Raw genomic sequence first — 22,758 nt, 5'->3', positions numbered from 1 at the left:
ATTTCTGTGGTACTCATTTGTAGTGTCTTTGTTTTCATTTCTGATTATAGTTGGGTCTTTCTCTTTTTTCTTGGTTAGTCTAGGAAGTGCCTTACTGGTTTTTTTTGGTTTTTTTTTTTTTTTGATCTTTTCAAAAGAACCAACTTTTTGTTTTCGTTTCATTGATTCTTGAGGGGGGTGTGTGTGTGTGTGTTGTCTCTTTCATTTAGTTCTGCTCTGGTTTTTGTGATTTCTTTGCTTCTGATTTGGGGTTTGGTTTGTTCTTTTCTAGCTCCTTGAGGTGCATTATTAGATTGCTTATTTGGAGTCTTTGTATTTTTTTTTTTTTTTTTGATGTAGGTGTTATAAGCTGCTATAAACTTATCTCTTAGCATGGTTTTTGCTGTTTCTTATAGGTTTGGGTATGTCATGTTTAGATTTTTGTTTGTTCCAAGAAATTTTTTTGATTTTCTTCTTTAAAATTTTTTCCTTTGCCCAGTGGCCATTTGGGAGCATGTTGTTTAAGTTCCATGTATTTGTACAGTTTTCAAGGTTCCTCTTGTTATTAATTTCTCATTTTATTTTGTTGTGGTCTGAGAAGATTCTTGATATTGTTTCTTTTTTAATTTGTTAAGACTTGTTTTGTGTTCTATTGTATGGTCTATCCTGGAGAATGTTTCTTGTGCTAATCAGAATAATGTGTATTCTGTAGCTGTTGAATTAAATGTTATGTCTGTTAAGTACATTTTGTCTAATGTGCAGTTTAAATCCAGTGCTTCTTTGTTAACTTTGTCTACATGATCTATCTAATGGTGAGAGTGGATTGTTAAAAGTCCCCAACTACTATTGTATTGGAATATATCTCTTCCATTAAGTCTAGTAATATTTGCTTTATATATCTGGGTGTTCCAGTGTTGGGTGCGTATATGTTTAGAATTGTTATTTCTTCTAGTTGACTCCATTTATCATTATATAATTACCTTCTTTGTCTCTTTTTACTGTTTTTTGACTTAAAGCCTGCTTTATCTAAGTGTAGGTACTCGTGCTCACTTTTGGTTTCCATTTGCATTGAATATCTGAATTTATTTCCCTTTACTTTCTGTCTATATATGTCTTCACAGGTGAGATAAGTTTCTTGTAGGCAGCATATAGTTGGGTCTTTTATTTTTTAATTCAGCCAGTGTATATCTTTTAAGTGGAAAGTTTAATCCATTTACATTCAGGGTTATTAATATGTAGGGATTTATTCCTGTCATTTTATTAATTGATTTCTGGTTATTCTGTTCTTTCTCTCATAATTTATCATTGTGGTTTGGTGGTTTTCTGTAGTAGTGGTAACATTTGAGTCTTTTCTTTGTATATGTGTTGCTTTGCCAGTGATTTTTATATTTTTGTGTATTTTCATGGTAGTAGATATTGTCCTTTCACTTCCAGATTAAGTACTCCCTTGAGCATTTCTTGTAGGCTAGTGTAGTGATTATGAATTTCCTTAGCTTTTGCTTGTCTGGAAAATATTTTATTTCTCCTTCATTTATGAAGGATAATTTTGCTGGATATAGTATCATTGGCAATTTTGTTTCTTTCAGCACTTTCAATACATTATCGCTTTCTTTCCTGGCCTATAAGTTTCTGCTAAGAAATCTTTTATTAGTCTTATGGGGGTTTCTTTATAAGTGACTAGACTCTTTTCTCTTGCTGTTTGTGGAATTCTCTCCTTATGTTTGACTTTTGACAGTTTGACTGTAATGTATTGTGGATAGAACATTTTGCATTGTATCTGTTTGCAGATTTCTGAGCCTTGTGTCTGTGGATGTCCAAATCTCTTGCTAGACTTGGGAAGTTTTCATCTATTATTTTGTTACATAGGCTTTTAAAATCTTTTGTTTTCTCTTCACCTTCTAGGACACTGAAAATTTTAATATTTGTTCACTTTATGTTGTCTTTTATGAAGACTTTGTTCATGTTTTTAAAATCTTTTCTTTATTTTTGTCTGACTAGGTTATTTCAAAAGACTTGTCTAAGTTCTGAGAGTTTTCTTCTGCCCCGTCTAGTCTGTCATTGAAGGTTTCATATGTATTTTTTATTTCATTCAATGAATTCTTATGTTCTAGAATTTCTGTTTGGTTCTTTTTTATGATATCTACCTCTTTAGTAAATTTCTCATTCATATCCTGAATTGTTTTTCTGATTTCTTTATATTGTTTTTCAGAATTCTCTTATATCTTACTGAGTTTTTTTAGAATAAATAATTTGAGTTCTTTTTCTGGGATTTTGTGACTTTCTTTTTTTCAAAATTTTTTATTTTTTAAAAAATTTTGTGGGTACATGATAAGTATGTTTATTTATGGGATACGTGAGATATTTTGATATAGACTTGCAATGTGAAATAAGCACATCATGGAGAATGGGGTATCTGTCCCCTCAAGCATTAATCATTTAAGTTACAAACAATCCAATTACATTCTTTAAGTTATTTTAAAATATACAATTAGGTTATTATTGACCATAGTCACCCTATTGTGCTATGAAATAGGTCTTATTCATTCGTGCTGGAATTTTTTTGTGTGTGCGCATTTAACCATCCCCACCTCCCCACCAAACCCCCAACTACTCTTCCCAGCCCCTGTTAACCATCTTTCTACTCCCTGTGTCCATGAGTTTGTTGTGAATTTATTGTTTTGATTGGGATCTGTTGCTGGATAATTACTGTGTTCTTTTGGAGGTGTATCATATTTTCTTTTTTATGTTTCCTGTGTTTTTACTTTGGTATCTGCACATCTGGTGTAATGGCATTTTTTGACATTGCTTTTGTTGGAGAGAATTTTTTCCTGAAGATATGTCTATGGTGTTGGTTGGATATGGCACTTTGGTTTTGATTCTGTGTGTGTGTGATAGTGTGTAGTCTCCGTATGATTTTCTTTTTTTCTGTAAACAGCATTAGTGTGTCTGTGATTTCCCCAGGGGCTTAAGATGTGGTTGTTAGTGGAGGCTATGGTGAAGTTTTGATGGGGTCAGGGATACCAGGTGTAACAGTCTTTTGGACCCAGTGGTGGCAGCAGTGAACTGAGCATCCCATCAGTGTTTTGGCCCCAGGGCAGCTTATGCCAGTGACAGTGTTCGTGCATCCAGGCTGATTTTAGGCCTCCAGGTGGCCTGCTTAGGTGCTGGGATTGCAGTGGTGGGTCATGCTGCAAGTGGGCAGCTTCTCGAGCCCCTGGGCAGCAGGTGTAGCATGGGTGATTGCAGTAGCAGCAGTGGACAACTCCCTGGAACCTAAGTGTCTGTGCTGGTATTGTGGTGGCTGCAGTGAGTTGTGTGGGCTGGTCCCCAGACCTGCAGGTGATGCATGAGTATGGGTCCTAGCTCTGCTGGTAGTGGCAGGTTAAGGGGGCCTGACCTCAGACCCTGGGAGTAGTGTTCAGGTGTCACTGGGTGGACTTAGTGAGGTGATCTCCAGAGATCATCCACACCTTGGATTGTGTGTTTAGGTACTTGCTTTGGTGGGGGGATGGAGCTGGCTGGGTGGACCGGCTGGCAGTGGTAGGCAAGGGAGGGGTGATCCCCAGTTTGTGGGTGGAATGCTCAGGAGGGGCCAGCAGCAGCTGCATTGCAACCCTGCTCTACTAGGGAAGGTGAGTTTGCTTTCCCTGAGAGTAGCTGTAGGCTGGCAACTGGCGGGGGGAGGTGGTGCAGGGCATGGGTTTCCTGCCTTGGCTCTGCAGCAGCCTGCAGCCCTCAAGTGGCTGTAAGCAATGGAATTTGTCCTTAGGGCAGGTAAAAATTCACAGTCGCCCTCTGCTGGGGTGGGCAGTATCGCTGTTGTAGTGGCCCTGGCAGCAGGGCAGGATGCAGTTTAGTGGGGCCTGTGTTCTCAAAATGGCACCATGTTGTAGCTGCTTAGGTTTGGGTGATTCGTGGGATCCAGCATGAGCTGTCTCTCTGGAGCAGTGCCTTCGCGTGGACTTCAGGCAGCTCCCTGTGTTAGTCTTGGGACCTGAGAGGGTCAAGGAGCTCTCCTGTGGCTAGGATTTTAGGAGTCCTAGTGGTTCCAGTGGGAATGTAGACCTCTGGGGGTCTCTCACCCTTTGTCTGCATTACAAGCCACTCCAGCTTCCTACCTGATCCCAGCCGAACAGGCTTGTTTCCCTCTTTTTCCTTGCTTTTGATGCTTCCCATCACTACTCTGTTGAATTTCATTGTTCTCTCTCAGGTGATCTTTTTTACTCGCTATTGTGGTTCCTCTCCATAGATGAGACAAGTACCAGATACATCTAGTCAGCCATCTTCAGCATTGATTTTTATTGGTTTTGATTGCTTATCTAAACTAGTAGAGCAAATTATTTTAGTATGCATGGTGAGTGCCTTTAACATTTAACAAATATTTATTGTGTGATAACTATGTGCCAGACACAGTACTAAGCATTTGGGATATATACAAGGATCTTTGTTGTGATGAAGCTTATTTTTCAGATAGGCAAGCAAACAAGTAAATAAAAAGATCAAGATAATTTTAGTTAGTGATAAAGCCTGTTAAAGTAATATGCTAACTAGTATTTGATGTGTTTGTAGACCATGGCTGTGGGGCCACTACTGTAGATTGAGAAGTGAAAGAAGGCCTTTCTGAGATAATATTTGAACTAAAATCAGAATGACAAGGAATTAGGGCCCTGCAAAGATCTGGGTTAAGAGCATTCCTCTTAGCAGAAAAAAGTTGATATGTTGAAGGAACAGAAATAATGCCCCTGTGGCCAGGATAGAGTTAGAAAAGTGGTGTGAATAGTGTTAGGATAGAGCCAGAACAAGTGCTGAAATTGGTAATTGTGGAAATTAGACCCTTATTCAAACGTTTTTTTTGAGACGGAGTCTCGCTCTGTCACCCAGGCTGGAGTGTAGTAGGCACGATCTTGGCTCACTGCAACCTCCGCCTCCCGGGTTCAAGCAATTCTTCTGCCTCAGCCTCCCGAGTAGCTGACTGCAGCAGGTGTTTTCCGTTTCTGTATACAATACTAAATGGTTCTGTGAGTGATTGTTGATGAAAGACTTCAGAGGCCAGAACATGAACCGGGACCCAAACAGCATTGAATAAAGTATACGGGAGTATTCCCTGAATGAAAATTTAATTAAACCAGTTACACTATTTTGGTGCCCTCTATCTGAATAGTATATTTCTATATAAAAAAATAGTTTACCTTAGTAAAGTGGGAATGTTTAAACATTTCACATCATTTATAACCTCACACTGGCACTAAATCACTTTACTCGGGCGACAGTTGTGTAAAAATGCTTTAAAATTGGGTCATATATAAAATAGTTCAGAGGAGCTTTAACACGTATTTTATTAACTTTACTATATATACCAGGCACCGTCCTTGGTGCTAGGAGTTGGAAGATTGATTCCTTCATATATGCCCAGAGGCAAAATGATGTGAAATAGACCCCTGGCTTTGCTGCTTTGACTTGTCTAACCTTGAGTAAGAGCAGGTTACTTACCCTCTCTGTGCTTCCATCTTCTCATCTGTAAATAGGGAATGACAATAATATACATCTCAGTAAGTTGTCATAAAGATCAAATTATTAATAACAAATAAAGGTATTTAAGGCATAATAATCACTCATAAAATGTTAACGATTTATTGATTTTGTTGTTTTCATTATTCTCTTAGGCTGGGGGTTTCTTTTCTCAAGGACCTTCCAATCCAGTGGAGGAGACAAATCTGTAAATCAATGCTATTTCGTATATTAGACTGGAAAAGGTAGAATGCAAGGTGCAAAGTTCGTCAGGGTTAGGTATAAAGGAAGGATTGCCAATAAAAAGTAAAATGTGATTTTTTAATTTTAGTGAAAGAAGAGAAACAATCATACTTTAAATTCCTGGGGGATTAGAAAGTACCTGATAACAAGAAAGAGGAAGAGATTCCGAACCAATTGTTAAACTTTAAATCCCATAAATAATTTATTCAAATCAAAATATATAATATATAATAATTATGGTGATAATAATGGAAGTTCTGTATCTCTTGGAAGATGTTGCAAATAATGGACAATAGAAACAATAGGTTTAAACTTTTAACACGCCTGCCTGTCTTCTTTCCTTCCTTGCATTCTCTCATTCTTTCTTTTTCGTGAGAAATTGGTACTTTGCTTTCTCTCAGATTAGTTGTTGATCCATGTATAACGTGTATTGCAAAGATGAACTGGCCTTTTTAGACCAAATAGAAATTCCTGTTTCTTGTTGTTTTTATATCTCATAGAGTTGTAAAAGCAGGAAGGAAAAATTGTGTGAGAACAAATGCTTTTCCATTTCTTCATTCTTTTTGTTACACTTAGTATTCAAATGATAGCAGGCAGACATTATATTTCTCATTGGACAATCTCCCAAGTAGTTGTGTAACATTATGTGACAAACTTGGCTGTGATCAGAGGAGGGATTGAGATAAAATAAACGTTTGTTGGTTGAAAGAGGAAGGAGGTGTTGTACATTTTTTTGATAATAAAGTGTACACATACTTACTCATAACCTTGTAAGAACTAAACTTCGGAGAAGTAAAGATGACAAATTATAGCTTACTGGGAAGAGTTCAGTTTTGACAGTGGTTGAACTGGTTAATAGAAGTATGAGAAAGGTGCCAAAAAGGAGAGAAATGTGAGCTAGAAATAGGGACTACTTGGCTTTGTTTCTTTGTGATAGTCAAACTTATTGGAGGATTTGTTTGGTAAAACCAACAATTATGTATGACCCTTGTAAGCTGGTGAGTGAGGATGGTTGTTACTGGTCAAGCAGTACTTAATAAAGGTTTCTGGCCATGATTTTTTAAAAGACATAGCTATACCAAAGAATTGAAATCTGAAATGGTACAGTCAGACATATATTAGACTTCTCCATCCTTTTATTTCCAAAGTAACTTTAGAAAGGGCATAAGCTTTAAGGTTCAAAGTTGCATCTTAACAGATCTTAAGAGAATTACACCAGTGGTTTTTGTTTTAGACATTTTAAACATATATAGATATAGATCTATAGATACGCATGCCATTGTTTTCAAATACTTGTTCAGCATTTGAATCCTTTCTTCAAATGAGTTTGTACAAAAGCCCCATATATAAATAGACAAATAGGTAAGGTTATATAAGATGGTACCATATGTCATTCAAAACTGTGTGTCCATTCTGGTACCCCACTCTTGTCTGGAATCCCTGAGATACTGGGAACAGTTTGAAATCTTTAAGGTTCACAGTGCCCAGAAGGTGATACAAATGATTTACCTGCATTAATTGCCCTGTTGCTGTTTGGAATCACCTTGTGATCATGCTTAAGAATGTGGGCACCAGAGTCAAAGCTACCTTGATCAAATCCCATCTTGACCACTTCATGGCTGTATGACTTTGGACAACTTATGTTACATATTGTGCCTTAGTCTGATCATCTGTGTAGTGTCCTGCCTCAAAGGAGTTTGTATGTGTGTGATGATTAAATGAAAAATATGATCATAGTGTCTGACTTTTTTTTAAAACAATAATTATGCAGAAGTAGTGTACACAACATAAATTACCACTCCCCCTCTTGAACATCTTTTTCTTCCTTAAACACACCATTTCTCCACCTCAAGGCCTTTGCACTTGATAGTTTCTTTGCCTGGGACAGCTCTTTAACTCTTTGAATTGCTGGTTACCCCCATCCTTAAAGACTTCACAGATGTTTTAAGATAGGACCTCATTTATACCCTGCTTAAAGCAATCTCTACCCCTTCCTCCTTCCCTTCTTCCCATTTTACTCTTTTATTTATCTGAATCTTTTCTCCCCTACTCCCCCCAGCTCTTGTTTCAATCTGTAATTACCTGGTTTGTGTTTATTGTATTTAGGTTCCAAAAGAGCAGAATTTGCCTGTCTTTCCAGTGCTCTATTTCCAGTGCCTAACAGAAACCTGGTACACTATGGTTGCTCAAGGAGTTTTTTGAAAACATGATTATTACCTTGTAAAAATGAAAACAAATCAATGTCAGATATAGAATAACCACCTTTAGAGGCATGTATTTTTCTAATATCTTGTCATACAAGACTTTCTGGGAGTCTCTTAAAGCTGTGCTGTCAAACTGACATTATGCTGTCTCTATCCACGGGAGACAGGCCTGAGCCCTCACTTGGAGTCCATGTGTGGTTATTTTGATAGATGGAAACTTCAGTTAACCTGTTTCTCAACTCAGAGCAAATTAGGACCCTGGCTTTGCCTGGCCTTAAGGGGGCACTGTGTTGAAATGTAATACTTGGTACAGTGCTCCACCCCGCTGCCTTTTGCTGCACCTCTTTATCCTCCTTTACTACTAACATTTGCTGTTCTTTTATCACTATCATTGATCAAAAGCTTCTTTCCTCCCTTTTTGTTATTTGCTTTCTGTTCCTGATTGATTCTTTTCTGTTTGTTGGATTTAATTTGCAGAGGTTAAACTAAATCAGATTTGTGTTGTCTTGTTAAAATTACATTTGAGAACTGAACATTTTTGGAATGTGGGACATGTTTGTCTCTTATTGTGGCCATAGCATTATGGCTAACAATATATTGTTCTTCCACTTAATTTATTCTTAGGCATTTCCAATTATTAGTATTTCTTTCTGATACGGTGTCACTTTTAATGAGGACTGGAAATGTTAATTAAACATACGAAACCCTTTGCCACCTCAAAATTTGTTTTGAAGATATAAAAGCCTTAGGTTAATTTTAAGGCTGAGATATAATTTTTAATTTTTTATAATTATTATGGGTACATAATAGATATATCTATTTATGGGGTATATGTGATGTTTTGATACAGGCATACAATGTGTAGAAGTCAAATCCAGGTAATTGGTATAGTCATCACCTCATGCATTTATCATTTCTTTGTTTTAGAAACGTTTCAATTCAGTCTTTTAGTTATTTTAAAATATGTGCTAAATTATTTGTTGTGCTATCAAATACTAGATGTTTTTTCTTAAATACTAGATCTTATTCATCCTAAGTATATTTTTGTATCCATTACCCCTCCCCACATTTTGCCCCCCTCTCTACTACCCTTCGCAGCCTCTGGTAATCATCATTCTGCTCTCTATCTCCATGAGTTCAATTGTTTTAATTTTTAGCTCTCACATATGAGATATAACATGCAAAATTCATCCTTCCATACCTGACTTATTTGACTTAACATAATGACCTTTCTAGTTCCATCCATGTTGTTGTAAATGACTGAGTCTCATTCTTTTCTTTATGGCTAAATAGTACTTTATTGAATACAAGTACCACATTTTCTTTATTCATTCATCTGACGATAGACACTTAGGTTGCTTCCAAATCTTGGCTATTACGAATAATGCTGCAATAAACATGAGAGTACAGGTGTCTCCTTGCTACACTGATTTTCTTTCTTTGGATATGTACCTAGCAGTGGGATTGCTGGATTATATGGTAGTTCTATTTGTTTTTTTGAGGAGCCTCCATACTGTTCTTCGTAGTGGCTGTGCTAATTTACATTTCCACCAACAGTGTAGGACTGTTCCCCCTTCCCCACATCTTAACCAGCATTTGTTACTGCCTGTCTTTTGGATACAAACCATTTTAACTGAGGTGAGATGTTATCTGATTATAGTTTTGATTTGCATTTTTCTGATGACTAATGATGTTGAACATCTTTTCATATACCTGTTGGCCATTTATAGAGACATAATTTTTTTTAATCTAAGATTAAAAGTATATTGTGGTATTTTGCTTCAGGACAATCATGAGATTTCTTTGTTGTTGTTTTGAGTGTAAATTAGGTGTTTCAATATAAGATGAAATAAATCTGAAACCAAATGTATCAAATGATTGGATCTCTGACAAGATCTATGGAAGGAAAATGCAAAGGCAGCTCCTTGTGACTTCCCCTCTTTATTTGTAAAAGCCCTGGTTTACAAATAGGTTGATATTCCTAGTGTTTGTTTATGTAAGGAAATAACGCAGTATTTACTGGATACACCTACCAGCTCATAAAGTTCTGTTTAAGCTGAGCTTTCTTTTCTTTTCTTTCTTTCTTTCTTTTTTTTTTTTTAAAGACGGGATCTTGCTCTGTAACCCAGGCTGGAGAACAGTGGTGCGATTATAGCTCACTGCAGCTTCAAACTCCTGGGCTCAAGTGATCCTCCTGCCTTAGCCTCCTGAGTTGTTGGACTACAGGCATGTGCCACCGTGCCTGGCTAATTAAAAAAATTTTTTTTTTTTCCCCAAGCTGTTCTCGAACTCCTGGGCTCAAGCAGTCCTCCTGCCTCAGCCTCCCAAGTAGCTGAGTTTACAGACCTAAGCCACTGCATCAGCCATATGCTTTAATGTTTTTGAATACCGTATTGTACTAACTGTGCTAGAACCCAAAAAACATAACCATTGTTTTCCATAAATTGAATTCCAAAATTTAATATCTTCTTGCTACCTTAGGAGACGGTCTCTTTTTCCCTAAATGCCCCTTGCAGAAAAAGTTCATTAGCTCTAAAAATCAGGTTAAGAGAAGTTGGAGGAGGCATGTTTTTGTTTTTGTTGTTAACTTTTATGAAAATTTCAAATAAACCAAAAGTAAAAAGACCATAATGAATTAAGCTACCACCTATATTTAATACTTACCAATTTTTTGTCACACTTACTTCAAAACAGATTCTTTTATTATAGTTAAAATACTAAAACTTGCATTGACAGTATTAAAAGGAGGAGGATATATATGAGATTGGACATCATTTTTTACTACTTGGTTTCTCTTTTTTTTTATTTTGGTGACTGCTAATTTTTAAAACATTATTTCTAAGCCAGTTCACCTAGCTTTACTGGGGGAAAACTATAATTGTGTGTGAGAGTATGTGTGAGTGTGTGAAATTTTCCATAATAGAGTTTGCATATATATGTATTATATTACTCATATGTGTCATTATGTATGTAAATCATATAAATTTTATTATAAGTACATATTTATAAATATATGTATAGATAATAAGCTATATCTATGTATATATACCCTTCATTATGGAAAATTTCAAACATACAGCAAAGTAGAGCTAATACTGTAATGAACCTCCATGAATACATCACTCAGCTTCAACAGTTTTCAGTTTATGGTTCATCTATAACACTCTCCTTTCAGCTATTTAAATATTTAAAAAAATATGTAAGTAGGGCATGCCAAAATTGAAGACTACCTTTGTACACACAGGTGTTTGAGTTTAATGAAGAAGGGAATAGAAGACAAAAATTTTAAGTGTTGATACTAGTATGCTAAAAAGGAGTAATTAGTTAAGCAAGCATTAATTGAACCTCAAGAGTGAACTGCCAGGAACTATGAGATAACTCCAAGATACAAAAATTACTAAGAAAAGGTAGTTCATTGTGAGGTGAACTTCAATAGAGGTTCCAACATGTTTTAAGAGCAGAAATTAAGGTAGACTGGGAGGAGGAGGATGAAACATTAGAGAAGACTTCTTATAAAATGATTAGGAACTTCAGGTCTGAGATGATCGTATGAAGAAGTGAGAATAAAGTACTTGGCTATGGCACGTTTCTATGTAGACAGAGCCAAGGGCTGAGGAAAAGACCATGCCGAAATATCTCCAAAAGCAGGTGTGATAAATACATTCAGTTTTTAGTTATTCTAAAAATGGAATGGAAAAGAGTAGTTATAGGATCAATACGATCAATCCAAGTACCTTTTTTAAAAAAATGATAAAAACAGATTTTATTCAGGAACTAATGCAGTAGGGAAGAGACACCTAAGTATGGAACTGGGCTCAATTCTGAATACAATGAAAATGGAAGATTTATAGTCAAGGAGCAGGGATAGGGTCAATGGGTGGAAAACACAGTTGTAAGGAAAAGGAGTAGGGGGATTCTGGCTAAACTAGCTTTACAGGGATCCTTGCTGAAGGCAGACCAGGGTGACCAGATACCCTGGGGGTAAGGAATTTGATCATATTGAGGTGATCAGAAATGGAGGGTAGGTATTCTTTCTGAACTGACTTAACAGAATTCTTGCTGTAACTGGGCAGTCCAGGCCCAACAGGAACAGACACTGAGGCCCAAGGTCAAAGCCTAGTTGAGAAGAGGGTTTAGAGAAACCTAATGTTTGGTCAAGAGGAGAGTATTTGTCAACTAGGAAGAAAAAAATTACATAGGTATTGCTATGTCTTCTGACATGAACAGGCAGCTCTAATCCCGTGTAGACTGCATTGTCCAGAGATAATCACACTATAGGTTTTATTAAGTGGATTTTAAGGGTAGTCTTAAGAGGGGAAAAGGGAGAAAAAGTGTTACTGGAAAGCCTCATGCATTTTTTTTTTTTTTTTTTTGGAGGAGGTGTAAAAAAGAGAAGCAAATAAGCCAGTTATGCCTTCAATACTTTGATGAAGCACTAAGTATCTAAGTATTTTCAGCATCACTAAGGGCTTTATTTTATTCTAGGAAAAAGAATTATAGTGCCTACTACATTCACAACCCTTGCACAATTCTCATGCCCATCATCATCTACTCACAGCACATGCAAAGAAGCCAAAACAGCCATATTTTATATCGTATGACCCTGCTCTTTTGGCTACAGGTATTGGATTACAAGCATGGGATCTCATGGCAGCCAACACATAGATTGTCTGTTACCTGTGATGTGTGACTTTGTGTGAAATGATTTGAGCCAATCATATTCTTACTCATATTTACATGAACTGAGGAAAAGAAAATCAGGCAGCTAAAGCTGGAGGAAACAGAAGAAGTCCTTGAGATAGCTTTGGAGCCATGTATTAGGCTCAAATGCCTTATATTTGCTTTGGATTGAATTGTTAATGTTCCAACTGAGTTATCCTGGGAATTTGCATGAATGAAAATAATCAGACTATGCTTTGTTTAGTAACAACTCAATCTGTAACATAAGTTCATGATATGTTATAAATTTAGATTAGGTGCTTTTTGAGATTATATATCTCATATATTAATTATGTAATATTAAATATATATTAAAATACTAAATATATCGATATTAAATATATTAATATATAATTATTAAATATATTAATATATAATAAATATATAAATTAACATATTAAATATGTTAATATGCAAGTATTAAAAATATTAAATATATGATATATATCTCAAAAAGGAAGCATCTAATCTAAATTTATATATATTATATATAATATATCACATTATATATAACTATATATGAGATATATAATATATAATTAATTATATTTATTATATTATATATATATATATATGATGAGGAATGCAAGCAGTTATTATATGTAATTACCCAACCTTGAACCAGAATTTTCTATTAGGCCCCAAACAAACTTCTGTATTATTTAATTGTAGAATTTAACAGTAAGGAAAACTTTTTTTAAAAAATTTACTCTTTGACACTTATCTCTATGAGTCAAAATTTTTGCAATTTTGTGAACCAAAACAAAATACAGAAGTAGATTCGTGACATGGTTGGCATCATTGCAGCTATGATCTCTAACCTCAAGTTTAAGATTTTCGTGTTCATTGAAACAATGTAATTGTTCTTACTATTGACTAAATGTTGTAAGTTTGAACTTACATTTATGTTTTTAAAAATATTCTTGGCCTGGTGCAATGGCTCACGCCTGTAATCCCAACACTGAGAGGCTGAAGCGAGAGGACTGCTTGAACCCAAGAGTTGGAGACCAGTCTGGGCAACAAAGCAAGACCTTATCTCTACAAAGCATAAAACATTAGCTGGGGGTGATGGCACACACCTGTAATCCTAGCTACTTGGGATGCTGTGGTCAGAGGATCACTTGAGCCTTGGAGGCTGAAGCTGCAGCTGTGATTGCACCACTGCACTGCAGAAGCATGGGCAACCGAAACAAAATTCTCATGTGTCCTTTGAGTTTGTGAAGTACCAGATGCTGTGCTTGGTGTTGGAGACACAGTGGTGTCTTCTTAGGAGTATTTATCTATTTGAATAGATATTAATCAAGGAAACTGATGTGAAATTTTATCTATGTCAAGATGGAAAAGTGACAGAATCTCTTAAAAATATGTTGAAGTTTGCAGGATGAGTTAACTGGGATAGGGAGGGAGACATCAGTGATACAGGCAGAGGGGATTAGCAGTCTTAACAATCCTGTGACGGGAAGGAATGAGGTGAGCTTGGAAGACTGAAAGATGGAAAGAAGAGAGGTAATATGGTGTGAGATGAGACTAGAGTTACGTATGAGGTAGACTGTGTGGTTTTGACCATTGTGTTAAGAAGTGGAGGTTTTTCTGCTTTAATTTTAAAGTGATGAAGTCTTTGAATAATTCAGAGAGTTGCAATATGATCACATTTAGATTTTGAAAAGAACTTCCTTCTTGTGGTGGAGTGCACAGATTGGGGAACTAGAAGGTGGGCAGAATGGATGTAAAGAGACCAGTTAGAGGCTATTTCAGTAGTCTAGTTAAAAGATGATAGCTAGGATTACAGTGCTAGTAGCAGAATAAGAAAATAGTGTACAGATTTCAGAGATATTTAGGAAGTGACAACCTTGTTATGATTTTTGTATAGGATGTGAGAGAGAAGGAACTTTCAAAAATGACACCTAGATTTCTTCAACTTAGGTGGTGGTAAGAGAATACTGAAAGTAGATATAGTGCATATGTTTGTTTTGGGAGTGGATGGTAGGTGTCTGATCATGAGTTTAGTTGAATGTGGAGTCTGAGATGCCTTTGTGACATTCAAGAAAAACATACCACATGGTTAGTCACATAACACTGGTTTGGACATGAGAAGAAAGATCTAGTTAGGGAGATGATATTAGTGAATTGTGGGCATACTGGTAATAATTGAAGACTTGGGTGAATGACATCCTTTCGGCAGAGATTTTAGAGTGAGTTAATAAGAGTATCTTAGGTAGAGGAGGCTACCTATACAGAAAACAGAGATTAGAGAGGTGGGGGTAAAAAAATCAAGAGACTGTTGTAGTCATTAAAGCCAAAGGAAGAATGATTTGATAAAGAGGGAGAGGCCAAGAATTATATAAAATGAAAAGTGAAAAATACTTGTCAGGAAAACTTTATGAGGTTGGACTCTTATGGTTCCTGGTTTTTAAAACGTGTTATTAATAGTCCCTTGAAGTCAGTTTTTTAAAATGAAAAATTAGGTTGAAAATTTAAAACCTTGGTATTCTTGCTAAAATACTAGGCCTCTTCCATTAAAATATTTTCAGAAGTTTCGGGGGGGTGTTACTCTTTCTGGTGTATACTAAACTTTGTGTGGTGAATCTCTTCCTTATTTAGTTTAACTGTTGTTTATGAGCTTATCTGGGTAGAGCTATTTTTAGTTTTTGCTTCTATTGCTAATCCAGGTGTTTGGGTCTTGTTTTCAATGTTAATTTCTTGTCTTGGGGATTCTTTGTAAATTTAGACCCTTAATGCATAGCACAACGTTTAATTTAGCTTTTTTTATTGGAGCCTTTAAAGTCTTTAGATAGAGAAGAACTTTGTCACTTCCATGGTGGTGGTTAGATTGTTTTCCATCTTTTACTAGACAGCCTATCCATAATCCTGGCTTTGTAAATACAATCACTACTTTGTTTCTGGCATTTGAAGATATCCCTTTTTAAATTCTGATCTGGTAAATACTTCTTGGAGGAGGAAGGGAGCAGGGTAGCATTTCTAGCATTAGCTTAGCTTTCCATGTTGTTGGCACACAAAGTTATTACTTAAAATTCTGATTTTAAAATTCCCCTCAGAAATTTGGATATATTACTACATTGCCTTATAGCAATCCAGTGATTCCACTGAGAAATAAGGTATTAATCTAATTTTGTCATTCCTTTGTAGAAAACCTTTCTCTCTGAATTAATGATTTTAAGTTGTACTTTAGTATTTTGAAATGTATTGGGATGTGTATGCTCTGTGGAAAAAAAAATTTTTTTTTATATCAGTGTAAGAACTAGACTACTTAAATTTTTTCATACTTTTTATCTTGTTCTAATTTGCTCTTCATTTTTGTCCTTTACGCTATTTAGCCTATCTTTTATCTTGGCAATTATAATTTTGCTGTTCAAAATCTTAAATGGATCCTTTATCATAAGTCTGTTTCATTACAGTAACTATAGCCTTTAAGTGCTTCAGAGATGCTATATTGTTTACTTATAGCTACACTAGTACTATCATAGGTACTGTTGTTAATCCCTGTTTTACAAATGAAGAAACTAGAAGGCAGAGAACATAAGTAACTTGCCCAACCAAGGTCACATAGCTAGTCAGTGTGGAACTAACATTCAAACCTATGCAGTATGATGCTAGAACCTGACCTCTCAACCTCTAGGTTATACTTCCTGTCAGGTCTGAAAGTTTAATATTAATAACTCTTTCAGAGTTAATATAACCCGGGGTTATATTAACCCTCTGAATATATTCTTGCTTCTGTTTCTACAGTATTAATTTTTCTATTTGTTGATTTTGATATTTAGCTGTCATGGTGATTGCTTTTGTCAAATGTTTGATTTTTTTTTTTGATATGTTGCTTATTTTAGTATTGGAAAAGACTAAAAATGCTACAAAGCTTGCATCTAGTGATTGTTGGAGTTGAGATCATCATAACTTGCTGCTGGAAAGGATGTATCAAACTGATCTGGGGTATAAGGATTTCCTGTTTATCTTGTATCCAGCATTGTTCTGCTTCTTGACTCACTTGTCTACGTGTAATGCTTCTACCTCAGGCAGACACCTCTGATGCCCACTTCCCTGCTTCTCAATAGTAGGGGGAAGGGGATTGACCTGACTGAGTATACTTAATGGCATTACCCTAAGGATTGCTCCAGGCTTTTCCCCTGCCCATCACAGCTGCTTTATACTAAACATGGAATATCCCTGGAATTGCCCTCTATGGTTTGTGGTTTTCTTCTGCCTTTCATTTTGGGCCCTGGTTTCTTCAATTTCATTTTTTCTCATTTGTCTCTTTTAGAAATTATAATTTCTTTTTCTATAAGGCCATATTCTTGTTTTACAGTGCTGCTATGGTTTATTCTCTTTATATTTTTAGTGCTATTATAGTTTAAAGCCAATGTTTTTAGGGTTGCAGGATTTTGGGCAATTATGGTGAGTGTACCCTTTCTTCCATTTTGATGTTATCTTCTGTCAGCAGTGCTTAATCTTTTGAGATTTATGAACTTCTTTATAGCCCTCTACCACCTGGACCCCAAGCAATGGCTAAATGTTATTTTGAGCATTACTAATTTTGTAGGTGTGGGTTTGAAGTTGGGGGTGTTTTTATTTATATAGAGGTATAAGCATGTTCTTCTGATATCTTCAGATTATGTTATACAAGTTTGATAAAAACGCTCTGAAAGATACATTTATGTAGCCACAGAGTTTAATATAAAGAAGGAGCTATTTCTATTAAGCAGTTTTATAACATTTCTTTTTTCTCTTTTCTCTAGGTTTAACTATAGATCAACACATCATCTTGCATCTCATGGGTTCTATGAATTTTTAAATTGGTTTGATGAAAGAGCATGGTATCCACTAGGAAGAATAGTAGGTGGTACTGTAAGTATATTAGCAGTTCTTTATGTTAATTATAACATTTATTGTTACTTGAGTAAATCATTAGTTGCCAAGGTGGTAGGGATTCTTGAAAGCTTTGTATAGTTAACAAATTTTTCTGTGGCTTATTATCCAGTATTCAGTTTACTTAGGCTCTTTTCTTGACACCTTCTCCCCTTAATCCCCAACCTGTTTTTGGATTGTCTCACACCAGCCACTCTTTTTGACAAGTGGTGGAGGCTGGATGGGGATCTGCTGTCACAGTGCATCTGAATGAAGTTCAGTTTATTTGTGTATTTGCTCTTACAGCAATTTGGTTGAAAAAGGAATTTGGAAGGACATAGAAACGTAGAATAATCATGATAATTATATATCTAGAATAACCAGATAATTAGGATTTTTCAGGACCTGAATGTCTCCAAATTATTCCAGGTAACTGACTAAAGATTATAGTTCATGCAGACTTCTGATATCCAGAAAGATGACATAAAGGCAAATATTTTTAGGATTTGGGACATAAGGAGAATTGAAGGTGAAAGACAAGGCAACATTGTCTTGTATTGGAGAAATATATGTTTGATTTTTTTAAATCAATTTTGCCAGACTTATTCATTTTATTAGGGTTTTTCTTAACCCAAAGAAACTTCTGACTCTGTTGATTACTTCTAGTATATGTTTGTTTTGCATTTTTAAAATTTTAATTTATTTTCTTCTACTTTTGTGAGTTTATTTTCATGTTCTTTTTCTGACTTCTTGAGATGGTTTACTCAGTAATTTTCAACTTTTCTTCATTATTAAGAGATGCATTTTAAGCCTAGAAACTACACACTAACCACTGTACTAGCTGCATTTCATAAGTTCTGATGTGTAGTATTTTCATTATCATTTAAAATAAAATGTATCTTAATTTTATTATAATTTCCCTGACTCATGGATTATTTAGAATTATATTTAATTTCAAACATAAGGGGATTACCCAGTTATGTTTTTTGCTTTGTACTTCAAATATGTTGTGGTTAGAGAACACCTTCTATGTAATTTCAGTCCTTTAAAATGTATTGAGACTTGACTTGTGGCTTAGGATATATCCAAATTTTTATAAATGTTCCCTTTGTGTTTAGAAGGAACATGTTCTCCATGATAGTAAGGTGTTGTGTTTCTAGTCTGGGGCATCTTCTTATCCTTGATGTAAATAGAAAGACATAAAGAGATGAAGGCACAATAGTAGTTATCATGTTCTGCATTGTGAATTGGAGAAGTATTAAATGGGTAGTACATATGGCAGACAGCTATTACCTGCAGTTCTTGCGGTGCTGATCTTATCATATACCTAAATTGTATTACATTTGATAACTATAGTTTTTCTTGTGCAGTTTATAACTTTATCTTAAATTAATCCTCAGTGGAAGCCTGTTTTCTCTGAGAGTCCTGATGTCCTGAGATTTGGGATCATCCCTGTAATAATCTTTCTCATTTGCCTTTGCTGGAGAATTTTAGGGGTTTCACTGGTTTTAGGACAGTTTTACTTAGTTTGAGGTTTCTTATACTTAAGGTTATTATAAATGTAGAACCCACATTCACACATTTGAATGAGTTTCATATTCTCCTTTAGGACTTTGTTTCTGCTCTGAGCATTGGAAGTCTTGATGGATGAATAGAATTTGTCTAGTTTCATAAGCAGGTCCTGACTTTTTGCTGGTAATTAGGTCCGCACTCTGATCCCTGTGTTTGGCGAAACCCCCTCATTTTCATTCCTTAAGGCCTGTATCAGGCCTGGTTATGTTTGGCTTTTTTCTTCTCTCCTGTGGGCTCCCATGACATCAGCGCCTACTTTGAATTTCCTCTTCATTTTTGGCATCTGGAGAATACCCTATCTTGAGCTTGATTATGCTTTTTTTGTTGTTGGGGTTTTATTTGTTGGTTTATTTTTGGTTCTTTCATTTAGTACTTCTATGAATCTTGGCTGTTTTTGTGTGTGTCAGTTCAGTCTACTGTATTATATGGATATATTGACTTACCTTGAAAAATATTTTAAATTCACTTTCTTTTTTTTTTTCCCCCTAATATTGCTGACAAAATTACGCACTGGTACCTAGTATTGAATCTGAAGTAGAACAAAATTTTTATGTGTTGAGAATGTGGATGAATTATCATCCTTTTTTTCTCCCCCTCCCCCTTTCTCCTTCCATGCATGCAGTAGGTATTGAGCATCCACTTTGTGCCAATTATTTTTCTGGATGCTGGAGAAAAATTTCCTGCTATTCTGGAGCTTATATTCTTGTGAGCGTAGGCAGTTAATAAATAGAAAGTAAATAAGTAAAATAAATAGTACGTCAAATGATGATAAGTGTTATGGAGAAAAAGCAAGAGAGTTAAAGACGGGAGTGTAGGGGAGAGAGGTTGCAGTTACAAACTGTATAGCCAGGAAAGGAAATTTATAACCTTTGTAGTTTCTGTTATGGAGTAAAAAAGGAGTCTTTTAGGACTTAGCTAAGGAAGCAGATGTAAATGCATGTTTTAGTCACTGAATAATAACTCAGGAAGAATGTCCTGTTCACTGTTCTTGAATCCTTTTAATGTTTGATGTTCCTCTTTTAGAGTGAGGGTATGTGTAACTGTTAACTGGCCTCTTCTAGTTTATTATTTCCCTTTTATCCCTAAGTACTTTACGTGGTATAAAAAAATTTAATTTTTCAGGAGTCCCAAAACGTTATCTCTGGATTCACCAACTGACTGTTCCCTCTTTTCCTAGCTAGACTGTTCCCTCTTTTCCTTGCTTGCTTTCCAAATCTAGGGCTTGAAAGGAGGGAACATTTTTTATAAATATGACTTAAATAATTTTGTGTGTAATTTTTCTTTATCTTTCTTTTCTCATTTTCTTATGTACACACAAGTATGGGCAAAATTGGAGTATGTTAGAACTCCAAACTCAAGGATAAGCTAGACTAAGACCCTGTTTTGATTAAAAAAAAAAAAAAAGTTAGTGGGATCAGTAAGAAAGTTACCTACAGTTAACATTGTTAAACATTTTGAATTTTAATCATTCTTGTTTCATATTCTTTCTGATCTTTTTATGTATTCCTCCAGATATGAGCTAGTTCTTTGTATGCAACACAAAAAGGTGTGGGGTTTTTTTTGTAGTTTATAAAGAAGGCAAATTGTTTTGAGATGTTGCTTTCAAACTTACGTAAGGTAAACAAAATGTAATGATAAAGAAGAGTACATACATTAATATTTTTGTGTCTCATTTTATATGTAATTAAATTTTCCATTTTTTTCTTCCTAGGTTTACCCAGGGTTGATGATAACCGCTGGCCTTATTCATTGGATTTTAAATACATTGAACATAACAGTTCACATAAGAGATGTATGTGTGTTCCTTGCACCAACTTTTAGCGGCCTTACATCTATATCTACTTTCCTGCTTACAAGAGAACTTTGGAACCAAGGAGCAGGACTTTTAGCTGCTTGTTTTATTGCCATTGTACCAGGCTACATATCTCGGTCAGTAGCTGGATCCTTTGATAATGAAGGCATTGCTATTTTTGCACTTCAGTTCACATACTATTTATGGGTGAGTAACAGTTAATGTTTTGCTGCCATTATTACTCGTGACCTTTCTCCTGAAACACTTCAGGCTGTACGCAAATTTGTCTTTTACAAATTATGTAGTTGCGTACAGAGGTCTGTATTACTGTTCATAATCAATTTAATAATGGATAACATTTTAAAATATGTTAGGCATCTCTCAAGTTATGTGTAAATATCCTTTTTTAATAAGTCAGAACTCCAAAAGAAGAGCTGTCATAAAACAATCTGTTGATATTTTTGTTTGTTTTGGGGAGATAGGTAAGAAATAGTTACCCAGGAAAGTTGAAGCATGGTTTGATGGCTTAGAATTTTAAATTATTTCTGAAACTAGCATTATTTGTTTTGCTGCTGCTAGGTTAAACTTAATGATTTTTTCCCCTATGTATGAAATATGATGCTACTTAATCTTGGGTTCACTTTAGAGCTTGCATTTATTTATGTATTTATTATTTTAGCTTTAGCTTATAATTTTCCAGTGATAGAAATTACCAAAATTTGTGTGTGTCAATATGTTTTTGTATATTTTATTAAGTATATTTTTAGATAGCTAGGTGAATGGCAGCATAAATTTTCTCTTTAATAATTATTTTATATTGTTCAAAACTACTTGGTTAATGAGTATTTTTGCTCTAGCATGGAATTCCAGAGAATGTTGCAATGTGATCAGTATAGACGTGTCTTAATCTTGAGTTTAAAAGAGAAGAAAGAAAAATACCCATACAAGTGAAGATGATACCAAGCAGTAGGATGTTGCCAGTGCTGCTGTACTTATCAAAAAGTGTTTTCAAAAACTCTGTTTATTGTGTGCAGCTGAGAAAAAAAAAAAAAAACCCTTAAAATCTAGAACCTCTGTTGAATGCCTTTTAATAAACTATATAATATTTTAAATCATAAAAATAATACATGCATATGTGGCTAGACCCTGATAATATAATGCTTACTGGAAAAATAAGTTGTGATAAAATATGTGCAGTATGAGAAATCCTTGATGTAAGTTTTTAAGCAGTACAAACCACACTATGTCTGTTAATAGCAGTTTATAAAGAAAGTATAAAAATGTGATAGATAAGCTGCATGTACACCAGCTTTGTGATAATGGGTTTTCCTGAGGGTGGGTGGGTGATACTGAGGTGGGCAATATTAAGGGAGCTTCAACTAGCTCAGCTAAAAAAATTTTAAATCAAATATTCTGAAGCAAATGTATTATTTTTGAATTTGAAAGTCTGAAAAGTTAGGTTCATAACTATTTTAATATTCTCTACACTTGTGTATGTTTCAAATACTTTATAATAAATTTAAAAAATAAAATATTCTATTTTGTGGACATTTAGACAACAGAAAAATATAAAGAAAAAAATCACCCAGAGTGAACCACCATTTGCCTTTTTGAATTTTGAGCACATTACATTCATGAATAAGTCCCAGTTGGTCATGGTATATAATCTTTTTCATACGCTGCTGAATTTGGTTTGCTAGTATTTTCCTAAGGATTTATGCATCTGTGTTCATAAGGTGATATTGGTTTATAATATTCTTTACTTGCAGTGTCTGTCTGGCTTAGGATTAGGATAATGCTGGCATCATAGAATGAGTTAGGAAGTGTTCCCTTCTCTTCAGTTTTTGGAAAAGATTGAGGAGGATTAGTGTTGGTTCAGTT

General features: G+C 35.1%; 1 protein-coding gene across 2 annotated transcripts in view; it reads left to right on the top strand.

Moving 5' to 3' along the window:
- The window catches only part of STT3B (STT3 oligosaccharyltransferase complex catalytic subunit B), a 106,925-nt gene that overhangs the window by 27,636 nt on the left and 56,531 nt on the right, over window positions 1–22,758 (top strand). For both annotated transcript variants that reach the window (XM_063662090.1, XM_054479486.2), the window contains exons 2-3: window positions 17,405–17,513; window positions 20,797–21,084. In XM_063662090.1, coding sequence (XP_063518160.1) covers window positions 17,405–17,513; window positions 20,797–21,084 — 397 coding nt within the window. The remainder of the gene's footprint in view (window positions 1–17,404; window positions 17,514–20,796; window positions 21,085–22,758) is intronic.

This window comes from Pongo pygmaeus, chromosome 2, assembly GCF_028885625.2.
Source record: "Pongo pygmaeus isolate AG05252 chromosome 2, NHGRI_mPonPyg2-v2.0_pri, whole genome shotgun sequence".
Lineage (NCBI taxonomy): Eukaryota > Metazoa > Chordata > Mammalia > Primates > Hominidae > Pongo > Pongo pygmaeus.
This window is presented reverse-complemented; position numbering and strand designations above follow the sequence as displayed.